The sequence below is a fragment of the Xenopus laevis genome, chromosome 2L (assembly GCF_017654675.1).
Source record: "Xenopus laevis strain J_2021 chromosome 2L, Xenopus_laevis_v10.1, whole genome shotgun sequence".
In the NCBI taxonomy this organism is placed as follows: Eukaryota; Metazoa; Chordata; class Amphibia; order Anura; family Pipidae; genus Xenopus; species Xenopus laevis.
Window position 1 is genome coordinate 118,527,384 of NC_054373.1, and position 27,157 is coordinate 118,554,540.

The window sequence follows — 27,157 nt, forward strand, 5'->3', positions numbered from 1 at the left end:
ACTTCAAACCAAGGCCTTCTTATGGTATAACCATATTCAAAGTTATCAAATGCCCTATGACATTTTATACTGTATGTCAGTGATCCCCAACCAGTGGCTCCTGAGCAACATGTTGCTCACCAACCCCTTGGATGTTGAACTCAAAGCAGGTGCTTATTTTTGGATTCCTGGCTTTGGAGACACATTTTGGTTGCATAAAAACCTGGTGTACTGCCAAACAGAGCTTCCTGTAGCCTGTCAGTCCACTCACAGCCTACCAAATAGACAATCACAACCCTTATTTGGAAGTCCCAGGAACTTTTTCATGCTTGTGTTGCTTCCCAACTCTTTTTACATTTGAATGTGGCTCACGGGTACACATGGTTGGGGATCCCTGCTGTAGGTCATTCTTCATGAGTGGAGCTCCTCTCAGTATCAGTATTGAATTCAGCAAGCATGTACAATTCATGTAGAAAATGTCAGAGAAATTATACACATAGCTACTTGCAAGATGAAACGGAATTAAAGACTATAGGAACACATTTCAAAATAATCTGTCATTGGTTCATTTTGTTATTGTGCCAATTTATATCAAGTTTTGCATTGGATCTAGAGACTTCATCAACCAATGAGATGTTTACACTCATTATTCTAATATGAAAACCAGTAAATACTATCTCTTCTATATTTGGTGACCCCCCATCTTGTATTTGTGCAGTTGATTGTATTTTAACAAAGCAATAAATGGAACAAATGTTATTGATTTACCTTGCATTCATAGTGCATGAAGGGCTCAATACCATCTGGTTGGTTAATATGACAGAATCATGTGTTTGGGATACTACTGTAATACCTTTTTCTAACTATAGTTTGAAAGTCACATCTTCCTATTACCTTAAATATTGTGTATCATTTACTTGGTATTGGTATTATCTTATCAGGCAAGACCAAGAATGCTCTGAGCTTTTATCACACTGTACAAGAGAGACTGCCACATCCAGCAATTCATTCCTTAGCCAAACTTTTTGCTCTTTGACACTGCAAGTAATGAATTAAACAGCATGGGACTCGATGCATTTCCTAAATCAGCACTTTGTCCATTTACTGCATTTATTTGGCTGTGGCATTTTCTGATCCAATTTCTGTGGGAAGCTAAGAAAATGTGTAGCATTTAATGAGAAAGTAAAGGTAGATGGCAATTTTAGCTATAAAAACAAGGTGAAAGGTGAAAGGCTTTTATAAGCCGCAGGCTGGGAATGAGATATGACATAACAGCTCTGTATTCAGATTATTCTTGGACACAGCAGGCACTGCATTGGGTTACTGAAGCTGAAATATTATGTCCATTCAAGAATAAATTGCTATTACGCTGGCTTTAGAAGCTCACAGGGCATTGTTGTTTTTGGCACCGTTTTTAGTTCTCAGAAATTTGAACAAATAGGTAAAGGCAGGAAATCTTTTAATCTTAGTTATTTATATATTATATCTTCAGAACTATTTGGCTGAATAATACATGGTTTGTAAATAGGCCAAATATACATAAAAATAATATTGGAATGGAAATAATATCATTAAAATCAAAAGCAAAAGTGTATCACACTGAGAAGCTGGACTCTTAAGGCTCCCAAAGCGATTATATCAGTAAAGGGAGAATGTTGTAGCACATTGATAGGATACCTGGGATACCAAGGGATAACTGTATTTAACCAGTACAATAAGCAAGAAGTAAGTAAAGGAATTCACACTGCTAGATTGTATTTTCTGAATAATGCACAAACTAGGAGGTGCTCTACCACCCCTCCCCTTGCTGCTATATTCTGGAGTGCAAAGAGGTGTATTTTAGCCCACAAGAAGAGGGACAATGTGTACATGGAGAAAAAAAACATGATGATTTGCAGCTTTCGGATGAAAATGTAGCACCCTGTGCCATGAGTTTTAAAGGTACAGTTCAGTGTAAATATAAAAGCTGGATAAATAGATAGGCTGTGCAAAATAAAATAAAAATGTTTCTAATATAGTTACTTAGGCAAAAATGTAATGTATAAAGGCTGAAGTGACTGGATGTCTAATATAATAGCCACAACACCACTTCCTGCTTTTCAGCTCTCTAACTCTGAGTTAGTCAGTGACTTAAAGGGGGGCCACATGGGACAAAACTGTTCAGTGAGTTTGCAATTGATCCTCAGCATTCAGCTCAGATTCAAAAGCAGCAGTCATGACCCATGTGCTCCCCCCCTCAAGTCACTGATTGGTTACTACTTAGTCACCAGGGTAACCATTCAGTGGAAACCAAGAGAGCTGAAAAGACATCCAGTCACTCCAGCCTTTATACATTACATTTTTGCTATATTAGAAACATTTTTTATTTTGCACAGCCTATTTACCCAGTTTTTATTTTAATACTGAACAATTCCTTTAAGTGTTGTGGAATCAGGTGTTTGCAGTTTTCTTATTTCATTAAGAATACCAAAGCAAAATCAGTGCTTTGTAGTGACGCATAGGGGATTGAGAGAACATGATTTAATTATTCCAACTTTCAATTATGCAGACAATTTGCAGACATGATTTTTCAGTTTGTAAAATATATTTAGCACTTCTTGAAATAAATTACTGTGAATCTCAGATGAACTGACAAACTACAAAGAAACATCAAGGCCTCTTTCTCTCTACAGGCAGCACTCTATTCAAATCAACCGATCAGCATTTTGTTTATGATTGAGACTTCACATACCCCAGTGTGTTTAACCCTATAATTAGCACTGTTACATCTAGTATGTCAGAAGTATATCCTCATCATTTGTCAGTTGAAATCACATTAAGGGGGTTATTTAGTAAACTCAAATTTACCTGGTCAGGCTTTTTGGGGCAAAAACTAAACTTTTTTGTGGAATCTGAAAATCCACCATCTCAGGCCTGTTGAGGTCCTGTATAAGTCAAGTATAAGTCAATGGGAGATGCCCCTATCCCAATTTGAAAATATTGTGGTTTGCACTGGGTTTAGCCCGGTAATCTAATTAATTCATGGTTTTCAGGCAAAAACCCCAAAAAATCAAGCAATTCAGGAAAAAGGAAAATATCGTATGATTCGGGTTTTTATTCAATGTTATCTGTTTTTTTCCAATCTGATTTATTCGAGTTACTTTAGTAATAAATAAGGCAAAATTGGGCACGTTAGTTTGGTGGAGCTTTTTTTTATTAATTAAAATTAGATAAATTTGGATGATTGTGACAGAGCAATATAAGGATTTAAAAACATGGTGCTAGATGCCAAGAATCAGACCTGGCCATTGTGTGAATATGTCTGCACACCAGCAGGAACCAGAACTGGTTTCAGACATTTTTACTCTGCATTGTAATATGATATGATATGCTTAATTAATTAGCAGACCTCAGAGTTTATAAATTATTTCTTTTTTTCCACAGTTAAGCCAACGGTGATTGATGTGGATATTTATGTCAACAGTATTGGGCCAGTGTCTTCAATTAATATGGTAAGATTAGTTATTACTATGTTAGAAGTGTGGATCTGATAAATGTTTTATATTTGTAAGACAGAGCAGTCACAAAGAAAACACATGGTTGCTGTTCTTGACATTCTTACATAGAGTCCATTGTTAAGGGGTGGATCTTGGATGGCCTATACCTTGTACCTTTTATAATGTGTAATGTGAATTAGAAATCAGCAAGATACTAAGGAAGTCATGCGTATGTAATAGTAACAGGGTACTTACTACCTTGCTAACATCTAGCAACATGTCATTCACTCCTCATATCCAGTCACATATTAAATCATGTCATTTCAACCTAAGGAACATATCCAAAATATGATAATTTATCACCCAATATGCTGCCAAAATTCTTATTCTCTCTCGTCATATCACATCTAGACTTCTGTAACTCTCTTTTAATTGGCCTCCCCCACCAGAGACTGTCACCTCTCCAGTCCATAATGAACATACACCTCAGCAACCGTTCCTCCTCTGCCATGCCATTCTGCCAATACCTGCACTGAATTCCACTACTCCTCAGAATTAAATTCAAATTAATGACCCTGACATTCAAAGCACTTCATAACTCTGCCCCACCCTACATCTCTGAACTCATCTCTATATACTCACCAAACCGCTTACTACGTTCCTGTACTGACCGGCTACTCAACTCTTCTCTCATTACCTCCTCACATGCTCGCATTCAAGACTTTGCAATGGCTGCACCCCTCCCCTGGAATTCTCTCCCACGATCTGTTCGACTTTCTCCCAACCTTTCTGCTTTCAATAAATCTCTTAAAATGCACTTATTTAGAGAAGCCTACCCTCACTCTTAACTACAAAAATGACCCGGAGGTGGGCATAGAAAGTACTGTTTCTATTTTTGCAGATGATACTAAATTGTGCAGAAAAATAGGTTCCATGCAGGTGGTGCCACTGCAGGTTCCATGCAGAGTGATTTGTCTGAGGTGGAAAACTGGGCAGCAAACTGGAAAATGAGGTTAAATGTTGATAAATGCAAGGTTATGCACTTTGGCAAAATAATATAAATGCAAGTTATACACTAAATGGCAGTGTGTTGGGAGTTTCCTTAAATGAGAAGGATCTAGGGGTCTTTGTAGATAATAATTTGTCGAATTCTGGGCAGTGTCATTCTGTGGCTACTAAAGCAAATAAAGTTCTTTCTTGCATAAAAAGGGCAGTAACTCAAGGGATCAAAACATAATTATGCCTCTTTATAGGTCCCTGGTGAGGCCTCATCTGGAGTATGCAGTGCAGTTTTGGACTCCAGTCCTTAAGAGGGATATAAATGAGCTGGAGAGAGTGCAGAGACGTGCAACTAAACTGGTTAGAGGGATGGAAGACTTAAATTATGAGGGTAGACTGTCAAGGTTGGGGTTGTTTTCTCTGGAAAAAAGGAACATAAGAGGGGAAATGATTACACTTTACAAGTACATTAGAGGACATTATAGACAAATAGCAGGGGACCTTTTTACCCATAAAGTGGATCACCGTACCAGAGGCCACCCCTTTAGACTAGAAGAAAAGAACTTTCATTTGAAGCAACGTAGGTGGTTCTTCACAGTCAGGACAGTGAGGTTGTGGAATGCACTGCCGGGTGATGTTGTGATGGCTGATTCAGTTAATGCCTTTAAGAATGGCTTGGATGATTTTTTTGGACAGACATAATAATATCAAAGGCTATTGTGATACTAAACTCTATAGTTAGTATAGGTATGGGTATATAGAATTTATGTGAAAGTATGGAGGGGTGTGTGTGTAGATACAGGGTTTTCATTTAGAGGGGTTGAACTTGCCTTTTTTCAACCCAATTTAACTATGTACCTATGTAAATGCAACACCACATACAGTACCACATCTCTCACCCACTTAAATCTGATCTTGCCCACTCCCACACCTTGTGTATTATTCCCTTTAGATTGTAAACTCTTTCTGCACAGGGCCTTCCTCACCTTTTGTATCGGTATTGATTGTGATGTATGTAACTCCATATGTTCTATGCATGTAATTCATGTGATTTAGTTGTATAAACACATTTACTTTACAGTGCTACTAAATATGTTGGCGCTATATAAATACATGTTAATAATAATAATAATCTACATGATTGGAAACAATCTTAAGCTTGGTTGTTTGGTGCTGAAATGTGATTATTAAGTGATACACAATTAATAAAATGTTCTGCTTTATAGTTTTTGCATATCTGACACTTATATTGCTGGAAATTTTACGGCCATCGTTACATTTTAGTTCTGAATACATTTAGCATTTTCTCTTGTTTACTTTATTTGTTTCCGTCAGAAAAAGCCCATTATCTGACATTTTATAATGACGCTTTCTGCTTAAAATAAGAGTATAATGAGTTGATTTGCTGCATATATTTGTATGTGATAAACATCTTTTCCTATGATAAATGAGTGTAGGAAATGACCTTGCTATTACTATTATATCTTACCTGTAATTTAAATCGCACAGGTCAATGTGGCACAGTGTGAAAATGGCAATAATAATATGTTTGTGACGGTGGCATTTTGATTTCTGCCATTTGTCTTATTCCCAAGATGCAGCAGTCATAGACCTAAACTACAATACAAGTGAACAAGGAGGCCAATGGGTTTTTTATGGTTGAATCAAGGGGAAACAATCTGCATAGTATAATATGTGCTTTTCCACGACTTTAACAGTTTAAGAAGCTGTGTTAGTAACCCAGTCTCAGCAGGGACAGGTCATTCTCATACATGTACAAGAAGTATATATATGTTGAAATGTGGCTAGCCATGCCACCTCCACAGAGATGACATTTTTAAAAAGTGGCAGATTGTAGAACTTCCTTTAGTAGCATATTTATTATGCTGTGTAAAACGAAATTTAACGGAAAAAAAACTGTGCAAAAAGCTGTGTAAATTATTGCATGGTGTGTGTCATTTTATGCCATGCAAATATAAGATTTGCCATCGTTATTTTACATTGCTTCCGGCAGATCTCACTCTAAGAAAAAAAAAAAAAATTCACTCCATTTTTTACACGGCAAAGCCTGCCGATGTGTGGTGTATTATCCCACCTTTTTTTTACACAGCATAATAAATATGCCGTTTAGGATAATATCAACTTTTTTTATATAACAGCCCTAAACACAGTCTAGATGATTTGGAAATTTCTGATATCAAGGGCGACCTGACCATGAAAGAATACACTGACAATACAGAAGGTAATGTCTGTGATTTATGGAGAGTTTTGCTATGTTCCCAACTAGAAATTGCATAATTTCCAGCTCTTCCATCATGTGAGTGGCAGAACAGTTCAAAAATGTGTCAAATGCATGAATGGCATTTTAAGGATTCTTCTGTACAGGTATGGGACCTGTTATCTAGAATGCTCGGGACCTGGAGTTTTCTGGATAACAGATATTTCCGTAATTTGGATCTACATAACTAAAGTCTACTAGAAAATCATGTAAACATTAAATAAACACAATACGCTGGTTCTGCTCTTAATAAGGAGTAATCATATCTTAGTTTGGATCAAGTACAAGGTACTGTTTTATTATTACAGAGAAAAAGGAAATCATTTTTGAAATTTGGATTGTTTGGATAAAATTGAGTCTATGGAACACAGCCTTTCAATAATTCAGAGCTTTCTGGATAATGAGTTTCCGGGTAACAGATCCTATAACGGATCCCATACAAGTTATTGTATACTACCATTGCTCTGAATTGTTCTGGAATCCTTCAATGATTAGGTGGCAAATTGATATACAGCAATTGTAGCTATTATTACTTGTATTTTTATTTTAATAGTATAAATGTATGGGATCCGTTATCCTGAAACTGGTTATCAAGAAAGCTCCAAATCTTTTAAATTGATTTTCCTTTTGTCTGTAATAAAGAAACTGTACATTGTACTTGATCCAACCTTAGATATTATTCATCCTTATTACAGGCAAAACAATCCTATTGGGTTTATTTAATGTTTAATTTTTAGCAGACTTATATGGAGATCCAATTTATGGAAAGACCCCATATCCAGAAAATCTCAATTCAAGCATTCTAGAAAACTGGTCCCATACCTGTACTATACTTTCACTTATCATCTTGGCAGTGACAATATCTTAACACGAATATACTAAAGATGAGAAATGTTATGGCTTTTGAATTGTTAGGTAAATGCTAAAAGGCATTTCACCAAGAATGGTTTGCAATTACAAAGAGCTATTCATTCAGTGAAACTGTTGCATGAAGCCCCCTCAGCAGGAATCCACTTCCTTGTTACAGGCTGCTCCAGGTTAGTTATCCTAGGTGTTTTTTTTCCAAACATACTTCCTAGGGTGCATGATTCCACGTGCACGTATTTTCGCACACACATTTTGTGGCACGTGCGCTTTGTCGCGCACACGTTTTGTTGCGCGCACGTTTTTACACTTGCAAGATTTTTTCCAGCATTTATAAAAAGCTGAGTCGCCATTTTGGTATGCTTGAAAGTGCATACAATCCTGGAAGTGGATACTTCAGTTTTCTGATCCAGTCAGGTAATCAAATGCCTGTTTTACAGAAATGTGAGGTTTGTTAAAACTCGATACTTATTGTTCTCCTGTATTGCTTGTAGCACACCAGGAGGTACTGAAGTGTACTGGTGATCTTACAGCCTCAGTTACAGCTGCCCTTGTTGCTTGGTATGTCCCTCTTTAGTTTCTCTCTCTTTGCAGTGTTTTACACCTTTCATTTTTTTTTTTTTTTTATAATATTTTCTATTCATCTTGTTATTGTCTCTGTTCAGCTTGCCATATGAAGTCTGTACAGAGAAAAAGAAAGAAGTTTGGCTCTTCTTCTCAAGTTTGTGCAGGCTGCTTTGATGCTCCGCTGCCAGGGAAAACGCTTTGTAAATCATGCTTTGGCCTTCTACTACAAAGTACGCCTGATAGTGAAGTCCCTTCAAGCCAAGGAGCTTCAGTGTACATGGAGGATTCTGAGTCCTCCGATTTCTCAGGAGATGAAAGTCTGGAGCCAGTGTTGGAGTTGTTTTCTGAGGAGGAATAAGAAGAAACAGAATCTTCATCCTTTGATTTGGCCTTAATTCCTGCTTTGATTAAAGCAATTAAAATAATCCTGGGAGTAGAGGAGAAAGTGGATTCCCAGAAGTCTAAGGTGCTTCCTTCTTCTTCTAAACCGAAACAATTTTTTCCTCTTTTTCCGGAAGTGGCGGAGTTAATTCCAGCAGAATGGGGAAGAGCAGCTAAAAAAGACTCTTTTTCTTCTTTGACTACGAGATTTTCGAAATTATATCCGCTTAAAGAACAGGATACCAAGAACTGGGATTCAGCCCCGGCTGTAGATTCCCCTGTAATTCATTTGGCGAAGAAGACAACTTTGCCGATGGACGATTCGTCAGTACTAAGAGATCCCATGGCTTCGTATGGCATATCAAGTGGCGGGAGCCTCATGTAAGCCTGCAGTAGCTCTAGTTTCAGTGACAAAAGCAGTCTCCTTGTTGGACACAAGCATTTTTTAGTTTTGGGCCCTCCCCTTTGGCCTCTCAACATCTCCAAGAACGTTTACCAAGGTCCTCATCACCTTGGTGGCAGAACTGAGGAAACAGGGCCTGACAGTCTGGCATTACTTGGACAATATCCTCCTGTCCGCAAGGTCTCCAGAAGTCCCTTTGTTCAATCATACAGGTGGCTAATCAACTGGGAAAAAAGTCAGTTGCAGCCATCTCAATCTCTGACTTACCTGGGGGTTCTATTCAACACGGCAATGTAGTCCAATTTCCACAACAGAAAGTGGAGCGCATGGTGAAAGAAATTAAAGATTTCTGTTGCCACAGGGAAGTTTCAGCAAGACGATTTATGTCTCTCCTAGGTTTGATGGCGGCCTCTATTCCAATGACCAAATGGCCAGATTCCATATGAGGGAGGCACAACATTATTTCCTGACTCTTTGGAATCAATGGAAAATCAATTGGAATCAATTAATTCCTCTTTCTCCCCAACTCAAGGTCAACCTTCAGTGATGGATGAGCCCTTCAAATTTGTCCAGGGGATTTCCACTACTCCAATGAATTGGAAGATAATAACAATGGATGCCTCCACCCACGGTTGGGGAGCTCTCCTGGAGAGCAGTGTGGCTCAAGGAGTCTGGAAGTCTCCATTGAAAGTGCATGCAAATGTGTTAGAGCTAAGAGCAGTGTCTCAAGCACTGAAAACCTTTGCTCCAGACATAAAAGGAATGGCAGTAAAAGTCAAAGTAGACAATTCCTCAGCAGTGTCATATAAGGAAGCTAGGAGGAACAAGGAGTTGACCACCATGGAAAGCAGTATTCCCAATCCTGAGCTGGGCAGAGCAGAATCTGGAGAATCTGAGGGCAGTTCATGTTCCAGGGATTCACAATCAGAAAGCTGACTTTCTCAGCCGTATGACTTTGTCAAAACACGAGTGGAAACTGCATCCACCGACTAGTGGAAAAGTGGGGTCTTTTGGAAGTGGACCTCATGGCCTCTCTGGACAATGCTCAACTGCCAATATTCTTTGCAAGATTTTTCAGCCCTCTAGCTCAGGGGATAGACGCACTCCTTCAACCCTTGACGTTCCGTCTAGCCTATGTGTTTCCACCAATTTCTCTACTCCTTCAAGTCCTACTGAAGGTTATTGAAGAGGAAGCAGAGGTCATTCTCGTGGCCCCTTATTGGCCTCGTTGCCCATGGTTTACTCTGCTCAGAAGACTGGCAGTAGCAGACCCATGGCCTATTCCTATGAAGGAAAATCTACTGACCCAGGGGCCAGTGTAACATCCAAACCTGCACTCTCTCTCATTGATGGCATTGGGGCACTCTGAAGCAGTGGTGGCTACATTGCTTAAGGCAAGAAAACGCACTACGTCTACCACATACTATAACATTTGGGAAAGATTTCTCCTATGGCAATTGGAAAAGGCAAATCTAATTTTTCCACGGTCTTTACCTCAGGTTTTAGAATTCCTGCAGGAAGGATTGAGCAAAGGACTGCAATACAGAACTCTAAAAGTTCATGTAGCAGCACTTTCCGCTATGACGGAGATAAAATGGGCAGAAGATCCATTAGTAAAGCATTTCTTCTCAGCCACATTAAAGATTTTCCTCCAAAAAGGACTTTATGTCGTTTGAATGTCTCAACATAATTTTGCTTCCGCAGTTCTGCAGTCTTTTTCTGATGATTAAAAACTGTTTTATACCCTCCCTCTTGATTGGTTGTCATTGCTTGGGTATAACCCGTAGTATTTCTGACATGAAGTGGCCAGGAAAAATAAAAATTTCCTATCATACTTACCGTAAATTTATTTTACTGGCCACTTATCATGTCAGCAAACCCACCCTCTATTGACTAAATTATGAGACAAATAAGTGAGGAGGGGCTTGGTATTTTATAGTTTTCTTAGGGGGAGGGACAGAGCTAAACGGGGTATGGGTGCAGGGCAAATACCCGTAGTATTGCTGACATGATAAGTGGCCAGGAAAAGAAATTTAAGGTAAGTATGATGGGAAATTTTCATTTTTTGCCTTTACTGCTTTTTTGACCATATTCCTGTCCTCCATGTCTTTTGTGTGTGACATGTCAGCATTAGGACTCTTACAGACGAGCGTTTTTAGCTGCGCTCACCTGTGTTCTGGTTTCATGCGTTCAGCCACAGGGGAGCATAGGAGTAGACGCACTGAATTATTTTTTAATGTGGCTGTACTCACACAGAGTAAGTGACGAACACAGGAAAAATGCAACATGCTACGTTCCAACCTGCATTTGGCGCTTACATGTGTCTGCGTGAGTACAGTCACAATGAAAAGAAGTCATTGGGTCTACTCCTGCACTCGCCTGCAGCTGAACGCATGAAACTGGAACACAGGGGATTGCAGCTAAAAACGCTCGTCTGTAAGAGCCCTTAGGGCTCAGTTCACCACGTGTTCTGAGCATTCAATTATAGACTTACTACTTAGCAATTAGTGCTTGCAGCTCATCCAGTTGATTTACAGCTAAGGTTTGGTACATTTATGTGCCAATCAGCAACAAAATATAGAGACTGTTGATCCCCGTGCACTTGTATTTACAAAGAAACATATACAGTATATTTGTGAAAAGGAACTATTTTAAAACTCTTCTCCAATGGTAGAGCTTTGTTTAGGAATCTGTGCATTTGGGATTGTTTTTAACTTTGCTTATCAGTTGAACATCACTGTGTTTATTAGGGCTATATAAATCGAGACATATATACATCAAGTAGTGTAATAAAAGGGTTACTTGTCTCTTCTACTGCCGATGGACATCCTGACGACTAAAATGTTTCAGTTTGACAGAAAATGTTGATTTTTTTTTCAATCTTGTCATTAGAAATTTCAAGACAAGTTCATTTAATTATTTTCTCAGTCATTCAATTTACTGTATATGACCTATGCCTGGGAGGGAAAGGAATCCTTTGAATGACAGTGTTTGTTCAGCTACAGGGTATAATATTTCATTTTTTTCCCCGCGTTATCTGAATATTTCTGCAGTTGGTTTTCAACATCTCCTTCAGTCATAAGTGATTAATTAGCATAGATTTCATATGACAAATGGTAATGTTTTTGACATTGAAATTGACAGAAGTTTTCTTTTTTCAAAATAGCTACCAAAAGAAAAAGTGCTGTGTTCAATAACATCAATAATGTGTTCATATTAAAATATATTTAAAGGATTCCTATGGTTACTTTAAAAATAACCTTTTTTTCTTGCATGCTGTGCACCTCCATTATTAGAGGCTCCCCTCAGCTGCAGGTTTGTTGATGCAGAATATTATGAGAATAAATGAATTTTCTCTGTAACAATAAAACAGTACCTTGTACTTGATCCAAAAATCTAAACTGGAGGAAAACAATCCTATTAGGGTTAATTAATGTTTACATTATTCTTTAGTAGACTTAGGGGCAAATTCATCAAGGGTCGAATATCGAGGGTTAATTAACCCTCGATATTCGACTGGGGAATGAAAATCCTTTGACTTCGTAAATCGAAGTCGAAAGATTTTGCGCAAATCCTTTGTATCGAACGATTCGAAGGATTTTAATCCAACGATCTAAGGATTATTTTTCGACCAAAAAAACTTAGCCAAGCCTATGTGGACCTTCCCCATAGGCTAACATTGAGCTCGGTAGCTTTTAGGTGGCGAACTAGGGGGTCGAAGTTTTTTCTTAAAGAGACAGTACTTCGACTATCGAATGGACGAATAGTCGAACGATTTTTAATTTGAATCCTTCGATTCGAAGTCAAAGTCGTAGTCGAAGTTCGAAGTAGCCCATTCGATGGTCGAAGTAGCCAAAAAAAACACTTCGAAGTTTTTTTTCTTCTATTCCTTCACTCGAACTTAATGAATGGGCCCTTAAAGGTATGGAGATCCAAATTACAGAAAGACCCCTTATCCAGAAAACCCCAACATTCTGTATAACAAGCCCCATACTTGTAGTAAAATTTTTGCAATATAAACTGATCACTCGTTTCAAGACTCACTCTATTAATGAAATGATCAGTTTAATGTCTTTGTTTCCATGTTCTTTTGTTTAGTAAATACCAATGCCTATTTTTAGAACAAATGAATGATTGAATGTCCAGTGATTCTGGATATTGCTGTCTTCTGGACAAAATATCACTTTGAAATGTAACTATGCATGGACATAAAAGTAGAGGTAGAAAAGCAACTTGAATCTGACTCACTACAAGTAGAGTAATAAAGCAATTAGACATGTCTGTGATAATACTGAGTATAAGAATGATTCATTCTGATTTAAGAGGGTTTAATAGGAAAGGAATAAGTGGTTTAGATATTATTAGAAAACGTTTCAAGCAGGGGTTTTAAAAGAACGAAGCAAAGCACTGCAATTTTTATGGGTTTGAACTCCATTAGACCAATATAAGGAAAGGCATGAGTGAGGTGAATGTAGCCAAAACCAATAAACACAAGTTTTCAGTCCTCATTCTGATATTTTTACTTATGAAAAGCATAGGGTTAAATATATTGATGAATGATCTTTTTGTTGTAAAAGTGAAGATTAAATTTGCATGGCAGCATCTAATTAAACACCTTGCAAGATATCCATTGATTTTTCAGGGCATAGTGTTTTTGCTAGATCAAAGACTTGTAAAAATAAAGACCACAAAATCACTGAATGACCTTCAGAATATATCTGTACTGTATATTCCATACAACACTACAAGCCCCAGCAACAGGGAATAAGAGAAGTGTTGATCTGACAAGCCTATATAGGCAGCAGTATAAACGCTACTAATTCCATGAACAAGTCAGAATTGGGATTTTTATTTTTTTTATTAGATCCTTGAAGAAAGATTCACTCCAGAGTCTCATCAAATATAGTGGCAAACCACAGCATGGGAAGGGATTAAATCTCAGACGGTAATGAAGCCCCAGACCCTGTTTGGGCTGATATGTTCATCAGCTGCTCAATAAATAAATGGATAACTGTTACAAAAACATTTTTTTTGCCGTGTTGATGGATGGATGATTTCATTTTCTGTGTGTCATTTTGCTTCATGAGAAATGATTATTGAACTGAAGGCAGCAATGGCGAATTCAGCTTTGGAGAGAGGAAAATTATTCAGTTAGATGAAAGATAAGAGGAAAGGTGAGAAGGAGTAATAAAGCCAGTTAGAAGTCTCTTTTCTGTTAATAAACTGAGTAATTGTATTATCACTTGAAAGAAGAAAGACTTTTTTGCAGTAAAGTAAGAATGACAAATCTGTTATAGATAGATAAAAAGCCAAATGATGACTATATTTATAGATAAATGTATTTATATTATTGTCCTTTACATAGCATCAATATACTTGGGCTTGTTTTATCAGAATCCAATGAACTTGCCTGTATGTTTTAAAAGTTGTTAGAAAAAAACTGAAAATGTAAGCATTGGTCGAACACTTCATGCAGGGGATGCAAAAAGTAGGATAGAAATAAATCCAGGACCTCAGTCTGGAAATATAGCAATCTTTCAATGAATTGCATTATTTACATATTTACTGAAAAACATGCTCATGTGTATAATCTCCTAAGTAGGAGTAAATTTAAGAAGGCACTCTAGGTCTGCTCATATACAGTATGAAACTGAAACAGTACTGAAACAGATGTAGGGAATTATATGAAATCATCTTCTTTGAAGAAGTGGCCTTGTATATATATATATATATATGTATATATATATATATATATATATATATATATATATATATATATATGTGTGTGTGTGTGTGTGTAGCAGGAATCTATAAGATCATAGGGGTTATTTATGTATGCCCTGCACACAAAATCACACCCCATAGTTCCCATTCAGTAAGCACTTGCATCAGGGGCATATCTTCACTCTGCACCTTGGCCAGATTAAATACCCATAAGGCAGGTGGAAATAACAAGGCTCCTTTGCACCCTGCACTTCCCTGTAAATCTTTGACTTGCACATCTAAATGACATGCAAGTTAGTGGGCAGAAGAGGGGACCCTTGTGTGCCTCCTGAAACCAGCATTTCTGATTAATGCAGGATGTTCTGTAATCATTGGGGCAGTGCAGGGCTTTGAACTCAATTTTGGAATACAAAGACCTGTTGCCTTAGACCAGAGATCCCCAACCTTTTGAACCCGTGAGCAACATTCAGAAGTAAAAGGAGTTGGGGAGCAACACATGCATGAAAAATGTTCTTGGGGTGCCAAATAAGTGCTGTGATTGGCCATTTGGTAGTCCCTATGTGGATTATCAAGATACATTGAGGCTCTGTTTGGCAGTACATCTGGTTTTTATACAACCAAAACTTGCCTCCAAGCCTGGAATTCAAAAATAAGCTCCTGCTTTGAGGCCACTGGGAGCAACATCCAAGGGGTTGGAGAGCAACATGTTGCTCACGAGCTACTGGTTGGGGATCACTGCCTTAGACGCTCACCCCTGAGACAAGGTGATAAGTATGTAAAACATTGCAGCTCTACTTCCATTCTGAGCTGTTGTATGAAAAGAAACAGAACATTCTTAAAAGTAATAGTTAATGCTTCTCTGGTATGTTCCCTTGGTTCCTCTTCCCTTATGCACTGGCAAAAGGCATGCATTTTAATCTAAAAAAAAGGTGAATTCCAACTCTTAAATATGCAATGTTTCACACTGTTTTAATATATATTATAATATAAATTTTAACTGTACTCTATATATTCCAGCCCCGTAATAATTTCCTTTTCTTAACAGTTTCAGACTCTGGTTGATTCTAAGCCTCGCTCTTGTACTGATACTTTAACCTGCCTTTTGCTATGTATATGTTCCATAAAGCAAGAGGGGAGCACACTCACCTGCCATGCAGTCTATCACCAGATCCTCATAATAACCTTGCTTCAGGTTATAAAGTCCCTCATACCGATAATGTTGGTCATAAAGGGATTTATAAGTGATGTGAACTCCTGTTCCCCTTAGCTTAGCATACAGGCACAATAATGTTTTTATTTATACGGTAAATGTCGGCCTGTTCATGTTTATACAACTGTAGCACTAAATTTGTTTTAGGTCCTGGCTTTGTGACTTGAAATGCAGCAAGCAATAGCCACATTGGAAATCATTGTCTAATTGTCTAAGGACACTGGGAAAAAAAACCCAGTGGGCCCTGCCGATCCAGATCAGCTCCACACCTGAAGACATGTGCGGCACTAACACCTGGCCCCGATTGAGGCTGCAAGAAGAAGAAGGGTTGCGTTTGGCGCCGGGGGCCCGGGGGGTTCGAGCTGGGGCGAGTCCAATGCTGCCTTTAACAGGGGTAGCCATGCTGTGCTGCTTTTGCAGTGTAGCATCATCTTTTAAGACTGTGTACCATTATTTTATATTTATAGGACAAACAGACAGCACGCCAGGCATATTTAGGGGCAGATTTATCAAGGGTCGAATTGCAAATAAGAAGTAAAACAATTCAAATTTCGAGCTATTTTTGTGTACTTCGACTAGGGAATAGTCCAAATTCGATTCGAATTTGAAAAAAACTTGCAAATTCGAAATTTATCATGTACTGTCTCTTTAAAACTTTGACTTCGACTATTCACCATCTAAAACCTGCCGAATTGCTGTTTTAGCCTATGAGGGACCTCCTTGTACCTATTTGGCATCAATTGGTGGACTTTGAAAAATCAAAGTTTTTAAAATACTTAGAATCAAGTCAATCAAATTCGATCTTACTTGGATTCGAACGACTGAATACAGCCTATTCTTCGATTTTTTTTTAATAAATTTCGGTTGGTCTTTTTTTATTCGGATTTCAAAGTTATGGGAGTTCAAAAAAACTCCCATTACTTCAAAATTCGACCCTTGATAAATCTGCCCCTATACAGTATGTAGCAACTATTGTTTTCCTTGAATTTAGTAGAGAGAGGCAAAGTAATAACTTAACCTACTATATATAACTGACTATATCCAGTATAACTGACTTAAATGATAAATTATACTTTGTATCTTTATGATCACATTTTATTTTTACTGTGAAATATCACCTTCCATTCTACATTGCCTTAGAGGTCAAGTGGGCAGATGTTTCAATCTGTATTTTGCTAAGTATGTGGGAAATGTTGAACTTGACCTATACTTCTCATTAGATTATTATATCATCCCCTCGGGGGAGTATTTGCTGGTCTGCATTAAACAGTGTGTCTCAGGCAAGATATAGAAATGTTAAAGGGCCTTGCCCTGTAGGATTAGCATTCTTGCACCCAACTGTGAGAATAAATTTGAGGGCAAGGGTAGATTGAATATTACTGTCCTATGCCATGTTACTGTATTTATGAAATTTTAGAAGAGAAATTTGCAATAAGCCAATTGACTGTTGGGAGAATTTTGGTTCATTTAAAATCTGCATTCTCGTGTGAATTTAGTAAATCATTTGGAAATAATTTTGGTTTACATTTTTTGTTATCCCAAATCCCTTTTCAATGCTTTGTAACACTATGGCTTTGAATTGCTATGCTCGCTATTACAATGTTTTATATTTGTTTCTCCAACAAGCACACATTTATAAATGATGACATTGACATTGATTTCGCTGTAAGACTGTTTCCCCTTTGGGCTTGGCACATATGGAAGGCAGAGCACAGATGTTATGCTCCTTTACACCAAAGCACATACATTCACTTCATTATTGCACAAATTTGACTGTGTGCACAGTCACCCATAGCAACATGGATATTTTAAGGCGCACATACATATGTTTTGTATCCCTGCCAAGCAGCAGGTAATATGGATTATCAGTCATAAAACAACATAGCCTGAATAGAAGTTGCAACTGGCACAGGCTATTTTAGGAACCCTGAATACAAGTGAGGTGCTCCCACCCCAAAATAATTAGGCTTAAGAAAGAGGAAAACTAATAAAGAAGGTTATACACACATGTATGTACTGTATAAAGGGGCACCCCCCCTCTGCATCAATTAAAATAGTTGTGGGTATATTGGATGGATCACATAACCACATGAAGCATAATTGTACAAACTGACAATATAACCAGCCCCTCTATACTGCTGGTAAAAGTATATGGAATTAACTGCCTCACTGGATCATTTAAATAGTACTCACAATTAAGTTAAGATATATTTCCTGATGGATGTGATGATTAATGTGTAATATCAATCATCTATCACAGACTCCTCATTATTGCTTCCTTTCCTGCCATGTATAAATATATATATATATATATATATATATATATATATATATATATATATATATATATACACCGCATTGAACAGATTAAGTTGGAATAACTGATTTTAATATAATTTTTAATGGAATTTCTTTTGTTTTTCTATTAAAATCAGTTATTCTAACTGAGCCTGTTGTGTGTGCTATGTTCCATATATATATATATATATATATATATATACATATATATATATATATATATATATATATATATATATATACATATATATATATATATATATATATATATATATATATATATATATATATATATATATATATATATATATATATATATAGTATGTTCCAGTCAGTCCTATCCCAAGTTAAAAAAGAAAGTATTATCTTTGGGGGGAGAAAGACCATACCTGCTATTTTCTTTATTTAGCATGATCTCTTCCAAAGAAACCATTAGGTGGGGGTTGGGAGAGTGAGCATTTAAGGAGAGAGCCACCTCCCCAAAATATAAAGTTTTTTAAAACAAAACAAGCTGAAATGCTGCTCCTCGCCTTTCTTATTGGGTGCACATGGGCAAGGCTTAATTTACATACTAAACAAGTTAGCCCCAGCACTCTCAATATATAACCCCCTGAAAAAATATTCTTGCACAACTGAACTGTAACTTTCTTTTAAAAAAGACACTTTTAGTTACAAAGTTTGTACAACGCATGCATAAGCTAAAGTGCCCCGTCAAGGCAGTGTCCATGCGTCAGTCCTATCCTAAGTGAAAAAATAAAGTGTTATCTTTGGGGGGAGAAACACCATACCTGTTTTTCTCTTTATTTAGCATGATCTCTTCCAATATATATATACCTCCATTTTTGGTTGAGGGTTAGCAGAGGGAGTGTGCGAGTGTGCGAGATAGAAAAAGAGATAAGATGGTTATCAGAGAGAGGAAAATGATCAATGTTAAATGTAGAGAGTTTTAGGTTTTTGGGGAAGACCAGATCTAGGCAGTGACCATCCTTATGGGTAGGTGTATTTGTCCACTGCTGGAGATCAAAGGAGGTGTTTAAATGGAGAAAACGTGATGGCCAGGACTTGGAGGGGTTATCAATGTGACATTTGAAGTCACCCAGAATAATTTCCAGGCTGTCAGAGCATAGGAAAAAGAGAGAGCCATGATTCAAAGTCAGAGAGAAATGTGGCAGGAGATTTAGCAGAAGGAGGTCTGTAAACAACAGCTACCCGTGCAGCGAGAGGGTAGAACAGTTGAACTACATGCGCCTCAAAAGAAAGAAACAAGAAGGAAGAAGGTGTAGAGATTAGTTTATATCGGCAGCGAGGGGAGAGCAGAATGCCTACTCCTCCCCCACAGCCAGTAGTGCGGGGGGTATGAGAGAAGGAGAGACCGCCATAAAAGAGAACTGCCTTAATAGCATTGTCATTCTGAGAGAGCCAGGTCTCAGTTAGGGCAAAGAGCTGAAGAGATTTAGAGCAGAAGACATCATGAATTAAAGTTGATTTGTTAGTAACAGAGCGGGTATTAAGAAGTGAACAGGAAAACTAATGTGTGCTAAAGCTAAAGCAGGTCTAGCCCTACCAGATATGTATCTGTATTATCTGGCAGCCCAACTGGGGTATCTAGTCACTTGGGTAGAGAGTGCTCACCATAAAACCCTCCATTCTCTTTGGGTGCAATTAACTGGGTTTGATCTAAACCCGATAAGCTGGTTCCTGGGTAAACCATTGAATAACCATAATCAGGTACTCAGATTGCCCTTATTTCAGGCTCTGCTTAAGACTTGGCAGCTGGTTAATAAAGCAATAATGCCTACAGTTGCAGACCCACTCACGTCACTTTGGAATAATCAGGACTACCCAGCCAGTGCCAAACTAGGCCCTATGCCTCAGTGGGTACAGTGTGGTATCATTACTCTTGGGGATGTGTGGCATGATGTAAACCCAATTTCCTTTGCGCAGTTACGAGATCGCCACTACCTCCTGCAGAACCAGTGGCTAAATTTTTATAGGCTCAGTCGTGCCCTTAAAGTAGCTCACAAACAACATAAAATCACCCTCTCCACCCACCCATTCCTGTCATACAATAATAGGGGACACACCAAAGGTTAATTTACTATGCTGTATGCTAGATTACAGCAGAGTGTCCACGGTAGTACTCTCCAGGAGTTATGTCATAAATGGGATACGGATGTGGGCAATATCTCGGAGGAAGAATGGCAGGAAGCGCAAGAATCTACTCGTTTGGTATCCCCCAACTATAGGTTATGTACCATCCAATTGTATATCATACATAGAGCATATTACACCCCTGCCAGACTCCACCTCATTAATGCCGACATCTTTGTACCAGATGTGCCTTAGAAAAAGGTTCTTTCATACATATGATGTGGAGTTGCAGCAAGATCACTTTGTACTGGGGATCTATTTTAGATACCTTGGAAAATATTATGCAAATTAAAATGGATAGGTCACTGAAAGTGTGCATATTAGGTATATTGCAGGACCTCAAACTGAATCGGTATCAAGTTCTCCTCTTGCAAGTGGCATAGTTACTGGAGGAATATTGCCCCTGCTACCTTTGCTAACTGGAAACAAAGCATGCAGGATATATGCAACAATTGGTATATATAAAAAGGGGGGTCCCTACTAAATTTCATAAAATTTGGGGTCCCTGGTTGGATGCATTCCACATATGCGCCCGATAGTTGGGCAATAAAGACCAGGAAAGCATGTTATTACCAAGTTTGCTATATATTACACTCGTTGTTTCTTTTTTTTAACATATTTGTATAATCATAAGTATTGATATGATTGATATTGATTGATGTACAGTTCAACATCCTTGTACTAAATAATCTGAGATTTCTGTAACCTATCAACACGCTGAACAGTGATATGTTTGTTTTTCTGATGTGACAACTTTTCAATAAAATACCTGGGTTTAAAAAAAAAAAAAAGTGCACAGGAGAAGGGGAGGTGAGCAGATGGGAGAGTGGGAATTTGAATAAGGTTGGAAAGGTTGACAGTATTTGTAGGTTTGAGCAGAGGGGGACCATAACGTGGGCAATGGCAGATAGGTATATGGCAGGGACCCGGGTAACAGCTAGTAACAGCAGAAGAGAAAGTAGAGCAAGTGGGAGGTAGATTTGAACTTCCTATGCTAATGTGAAGTAGTAAATGCAGGTCTGTCAAATTTCTTTCCTATAAAAAAATGCAAAATACAGTGTGCAGGGCCACAGTGCAGATGTATTTTGAATATATTGTGCAACAATTACCAATAGAAACTGTCTTTGCAGAGCGGAAAGCTGCAAAAAAGGTATAGGATCCGGAAACAAGCTGGTTTTCTGTAGGAGAGGTTGCAGAATGAGCAGCAGTATGAAAGTTGGAAGCAGATTAAGAACAAGCTGTGTAGATGAAATTCCAGTTAATGGGGTTCCAATCCAGGTTCCAACTTCAGTTTTAACTCCAGCCTTCAGACTGTCAGCCTAACAACCCTGCAATTTCTTGTTAAAAATCAGAATGTGTATTAAAAAAATACATGTACACCCAAAGTGACATTTTGGCCCCAACAAGGACCTTTCTCAAGGCCTGTTGGGACTGAAATGTCACATTGGCTGTACATGTATTTTCTAATACACTTATTTAGATTTTTCAGAAGAAATCTCTGTTATAATTCATATGTGTGTATATATATATATACATATATATATATATATATATATATATATATGTATATATATATATATATATATATATATATATATATATATATATATATATATATATATATATATATATATATATATAGAACAGGGAAAAAACGTCCACTCACAGGTCTGAAAAAAATAAATATATATATATATATATATATATATATATATATATATATATAAATATTAACTTGCTGTACGATATATCAGTGCTATAAAAAGGAAGAGAAAGAAAAAAATACCAGTGTAATTTATTAGGAAATCTGTTTTGACTCTAAATATTAGCTATAACACAAAATCCTCTAAAGGCAACCACAAAAATATACAAGCAGAGATTTACCATGTGCACAGTAGGGTGCATAATGCAAAAATGGGCACAACCACATTTTGATTGCACTCTACTCTGCACATAGGAGTATTGTTGCAGGTCTCTGCACTCCATTGAGGCTCAGGTTGGTTGAGGAGGAGTGTAGGTGTCCACCCCTATATCTTACCTGTCATTTAGATGGACAAGTTAGGGAGCCCTGGTAGGTGGAGGCAGCAACCATATACTCTCCACGTGCTTTATGGCAGATGATGGTCTGCCAACTTTGCATCTGCAGCCAGACCCTGGACAGCAGTTTTCATTAAATCAGCGCTTGGGAAAGTGCATTGGCACCCCATAGTGCCCTTTTACTTATGTCCCCCCATAAAGTGACAAGTTATAAAGTGTACAATGAAATGTGTACAATAAATAGAGGTGTCGTGCACACAAAGCAATGTGTTAAATAAAGTACAGTTTAAACACTCACCACAATGTGAAACCCTAGAGAGTGAATTGATTAAAGAAGCAACAAGCAAAAACACAACTGTGATGATGTTACAGAGGGCAGAACTAAGATTGCTTAGAGTGGAATCCCAGTATAGCTTTCTCTAAGCCCATTATCACATTGGTACAGCCTACTAGCACATTCTTGTTTCTCACATACAATGTATGGCTGTCGTCTATTAAATGTGAAAAAGGAAAAAGAAACAGAGAGATTCATTATCTGAACAAGCCTTCTGGTTAATTATACCCTACAATCTGCAGTAGAAACATTTTCTAACATGGTTCATGTACTAGCTTTGGTCATTTCTTTAGCCCACTCCTTCACACATGTAATTAATACTGACATCGATATCTGTCTAAAAATATTGCAAAGATGGTGTTTATTGCTGCTCCTGCTCCAGGAGTTTGTCAATATTTATCCAGAAAAGGTAAATTATTCCTTGGACATCTAATTAAAATATATGTTATTCTGCTATGGTCAAATGTGTCTTAATCACTGTATTCACTTTGCAATTGTATAAACAATTCTATGTCTGTGTGTGTATATATATATATATATATATATATATATATATATATATATATATATATATATATATATATATATAGCAAATTCAAGTACAGTGCACACGGATAACCAAAAAAGCAATGCCTGTGTGCTGGTTACAGGTATCAATAGTCATAGGCAAGGGAGAAAAACCGCACCAACAGGTCTTTATACGAAAATAGAAAACCTTTTATTCAACGTTTCGGCTCGACCGCTGGAGCCGTCTTCAGGAACAAAAAAAAAAAAAGAAGAAGACGGCTCCAGCAGTCGAGCCGAAACGTTGAATAAAAGGTTTTCTGTTTTCGTATAAAGACCTGTTGGTGCGGTTTTTCTCCCTTGCCTATATATATATATATAGTATAGTGCAGAGGACCTCTTGTAGTTGACTATATGTATTTTGTGGTCACACCCTCATTGCACCCCCGCCTAATGGTTTTAAAAAATAGTGGTGAGCACAGCTTCCCTTGTTTGTTATAGTTATACAGGAGCAGTGACCAGCTCCATGTTGTAGCTCCCACCCCCTCCAACTATAGTCAGGTGATCCCACTGGTGTCTAATAAAAGGGCAGCCAAGTTTGGGAGTTTTACTTTGAAAGCAGCAAGTAAGTTGCAGGTAAAACTTAGTCCCTTTGTAAAATGTATAATTAAGCAATTGAATTCTTAATGAATCAGATGAAAATTAAGCATAGGACTGGCCAGATATGGGATGACTTTGACGTAGTTGGCCAGCTTAAATATATTGCAATATATGGACAAACAATCCCTATTTTGTTTAAAGGGTAAGGCATTTTTTAGTAGCAGTATGCACAAAATGTCTCTGTCTTAAATATATTGATAATGGGTTGAGTGCAGAGGACCTCTTGTAGTTGACTATATATATATATATATATATATATATATATATATATATATATATATATATATATATATATATATATATATATATATATACACGTAAATATTTAGCTGAGTGGGATCAGTTGGTTTATGAGAGCATGGAAAAAGCATGGGTTTTCCAATGAAGTTGGTCATATCTTTGCTGTTGTAACAACTTATATTCTTCTGGGAAGTCTTTTCAATAGATTTTAGAACATTTTTAGTGGGATATGATTTGATTTTTCCACGCATTAGTGGGGTTGGGGATTGGGCAAAGCTAGTTTATACACCGTGTTAGAAAATATCTGCTTCATAAAGAAGGTGTTCTATTTTTCTTTTCATGTTTAATAGACTACAGTTATATACTGCATCTGACTGATTAATTTAGTCCAGAAGTAAGTGCTAGTAAGCTGTAGCAGTGTGATTACAAGTATACAGCTTTACTGACATTCCATATTGTGCTCTATGCAGGCCATTCAAGTGCTGCTTTCCCATCTCAGAAAACCCATTCTGTATGTATTCCCCAAACAGTAGGAAACATGGCATTGTTTAGAATGTCATTGTACACTGTAGCCTTGGTATTTTTTTTACATTGAAAACAGGGGCCCAAGCCCAAACCATGGAAAACAGCCCCTACTATTATTTCTGCAGACATCTGCCAAACATTTCTTTCATATTATCAGATGGCGGAATGCCTCTTATCACCCCAGAGGACTGTTTAGGAATTCAACAGTGCTTGTATTTACATTCCAGCCAATGCATGGCATTGCACATGGTAATGCCAGCTTTGTTTGTTTCTAATCACCCATAAAAACTCCATCCACTCTATAAATAGGTCTTCGGCCGACATTGCCTTCATAGACAGTTTGCACCCCAACAGTAAGTATTCCAAATGGATGATTTTTTTGTCTAGAAATGTTAAACACTTTGTTTAACATGGGCAAGACCTTGCCATGCTGTGCAAACAGGAAGGTTTATCATGCCTTATTTTTATTTCAAGTAGGTAGTATTTATGCATTTACTTACTTCCTAATGTTAGTACAAATTAGTATGCTTACAAAGGCAGAACTGTGCTATGATCCTACGCTATAGTGTCATTTCAGTGAATCTTACTTGTACATTAGGCTCTAAAAATGCTGCTTTTATACAACAAAAAAGCATTGGAAATATGGGCAATGCCTGTGAAGGTGCCCTGAGCCAAATACTGTAGGAACTGTAATATATACAGTTTTGCCATTGCTGAGAGGGAGCTGTTAGCCTCATCTTGCTGTGAACAGTTTGTTGTTTGCAGCGGGACTACCTGCCGTGTTAATCTTGTTGCTAAGGGAAAACACAGTAACATGTCTTGCTTTCTGAAAGCACTCGATTTATTTCTTTCTTTTTTCTCTTTCTTTTTTTCTCTTACTTTCCTTTTCTTTTCTGAAGCTAGTGTTTACCAATTTATTTCTGAATCATTATTAACCCAAATTGTCTTTGTAGTTTGACCCCTTTCAAGTAAATTGACCATAACTTCAAAACACAATGGCAAATTGACTTGAGGTTTCTGAGAAGGCAGATGTATAGTCCATCATCAATAATGTATAAAAAATAATGTCAATGAAATATAAGAGAACAGTTCCAAATCGGTTGCTGCATACAGAGGCTTTGCATCAGAGTTTCCCAAACCAATTTTGCACGGTTATGGATCAATTATCTAAAAACATTGCCATCAAAAAGATGATAGATATACAAAGCACCAATATATGTTTAAATTAATTTAAATGATATGTGACTTCAGGCAGTAGTAGTATGTGCATGCAAGGGGATTGATCAAGGGTCGAATTTCGAGTTCATGGGAGTTTTTTTAAACTCCCATAAACTCCCATGAACTTGAAATTCGACCAAACGAAATGCATTAAAAAATTAAAATTTTTGAAAGTCGAGTGAATACTATGGAAAACTCGAATTGAATTTTATTCTATTCGAGTTTTTCAAACTTGATTCAGATTTTTTATGCGCAAAAACTCGAATGTCAGGAAGGCTGCATGCAACTCCAAATTGATATCAGAACGTCTTCCATAGGCTAAAACAGCAATTCGGAATTCTTAATTCTTAAAGGTATGATAAATCTCAAAAATCAAATGAGTTTTTTAAAAAAAACTCGAATCACATTTTAACAATTCCCTAGTCAAATTTGACAGTTTTGGCCATAAAAAAAACTTGAAAATTCAAATTTGAAAATTTGAAATTCAAATTGAAATTCAGATTTTCACTTAGACCCTTGATAAATCTGCCCCTAAATGTTAAGATGGTCATACTGTACAGGGATCAACGTTCTGGTTAATGTATATGCTATTGCAGAGCTAAAAATGCCTTAACTGCAATGTCATTTCACCATTCCATTGACTCCAATGTTTTCGTGAAATTTCCATGCTGAGAGTATGTTGATCGACAGTGCAGGGTCCTAAAATCGAATGCTCATTTTTATTTAAAATATGGTGCATTGCATACAACGGCAATCTGAAGAATCAAAATGAGTGCTAATAAATATATATCCATGGCAGTCAAGCAAACTCCTGGTAACAAGGGCCACTGACCTTAACACAAAATATCATTTTTGTAGTTGCCAAACAGAAAGCAAATCATTTTTGGTTATATTTACATATCTACAGTACTTCATATTAGAGACAGGAAGCCTTATTAATGAGTCCTTATTGCTAATGATCAATTGAGAAGTACAACAAAGAAAGATAAAGAACTTGTAATACCACATAAATATTTGCATGAAATAAACAGGTGTCTTAGGCACATCAATGTTAATTCTAAACACCAATAAACAAAGTAGTTTAATCCCAAACTCATTGTTCAGTAGCCTTGTAGATTCACCAAAAATTACCTTATGATCTTGTTTGTCATACAGGCAACTTTTGTGCTGTTCTGATCTCCATGCCAAACGATAGCAGAGGTATTTTATATTCTCCTTATAAATTGAATATTCTGCTATCATTACAATTGGAAAAAGAAAGCTAACACCAAGGGGCAAATTATAATTTAAAGTATTAATAAATTTAACA

At 37.2% G+C, this 27,157-nt stretch overlaps 1 protein-coding gene across 1 annotated transcript in view; it reads left to right on the plus strand.

The window, feature by feature from the left end:
- Positions 1-27,157, plus strand: part of gabrg3.L (gamma-aminobutyric acid (GABA) A receptor, gamma 3 L homeolog) — a 300,313-nt gene that overhangs the window by 36,809 nt on the left and 236,347 nt on the right. Inside the window, exon 3 of the mRNA XM_018247123.2 lies at positions 3,403-3,470. Coding sequence (XP_018102612.2) covers positions 3,403-3,470 — 68 coding nt within the window. The remainder of the gene's footprint in view (positions 1-3,402; positions 3,471-27,157) is intronic.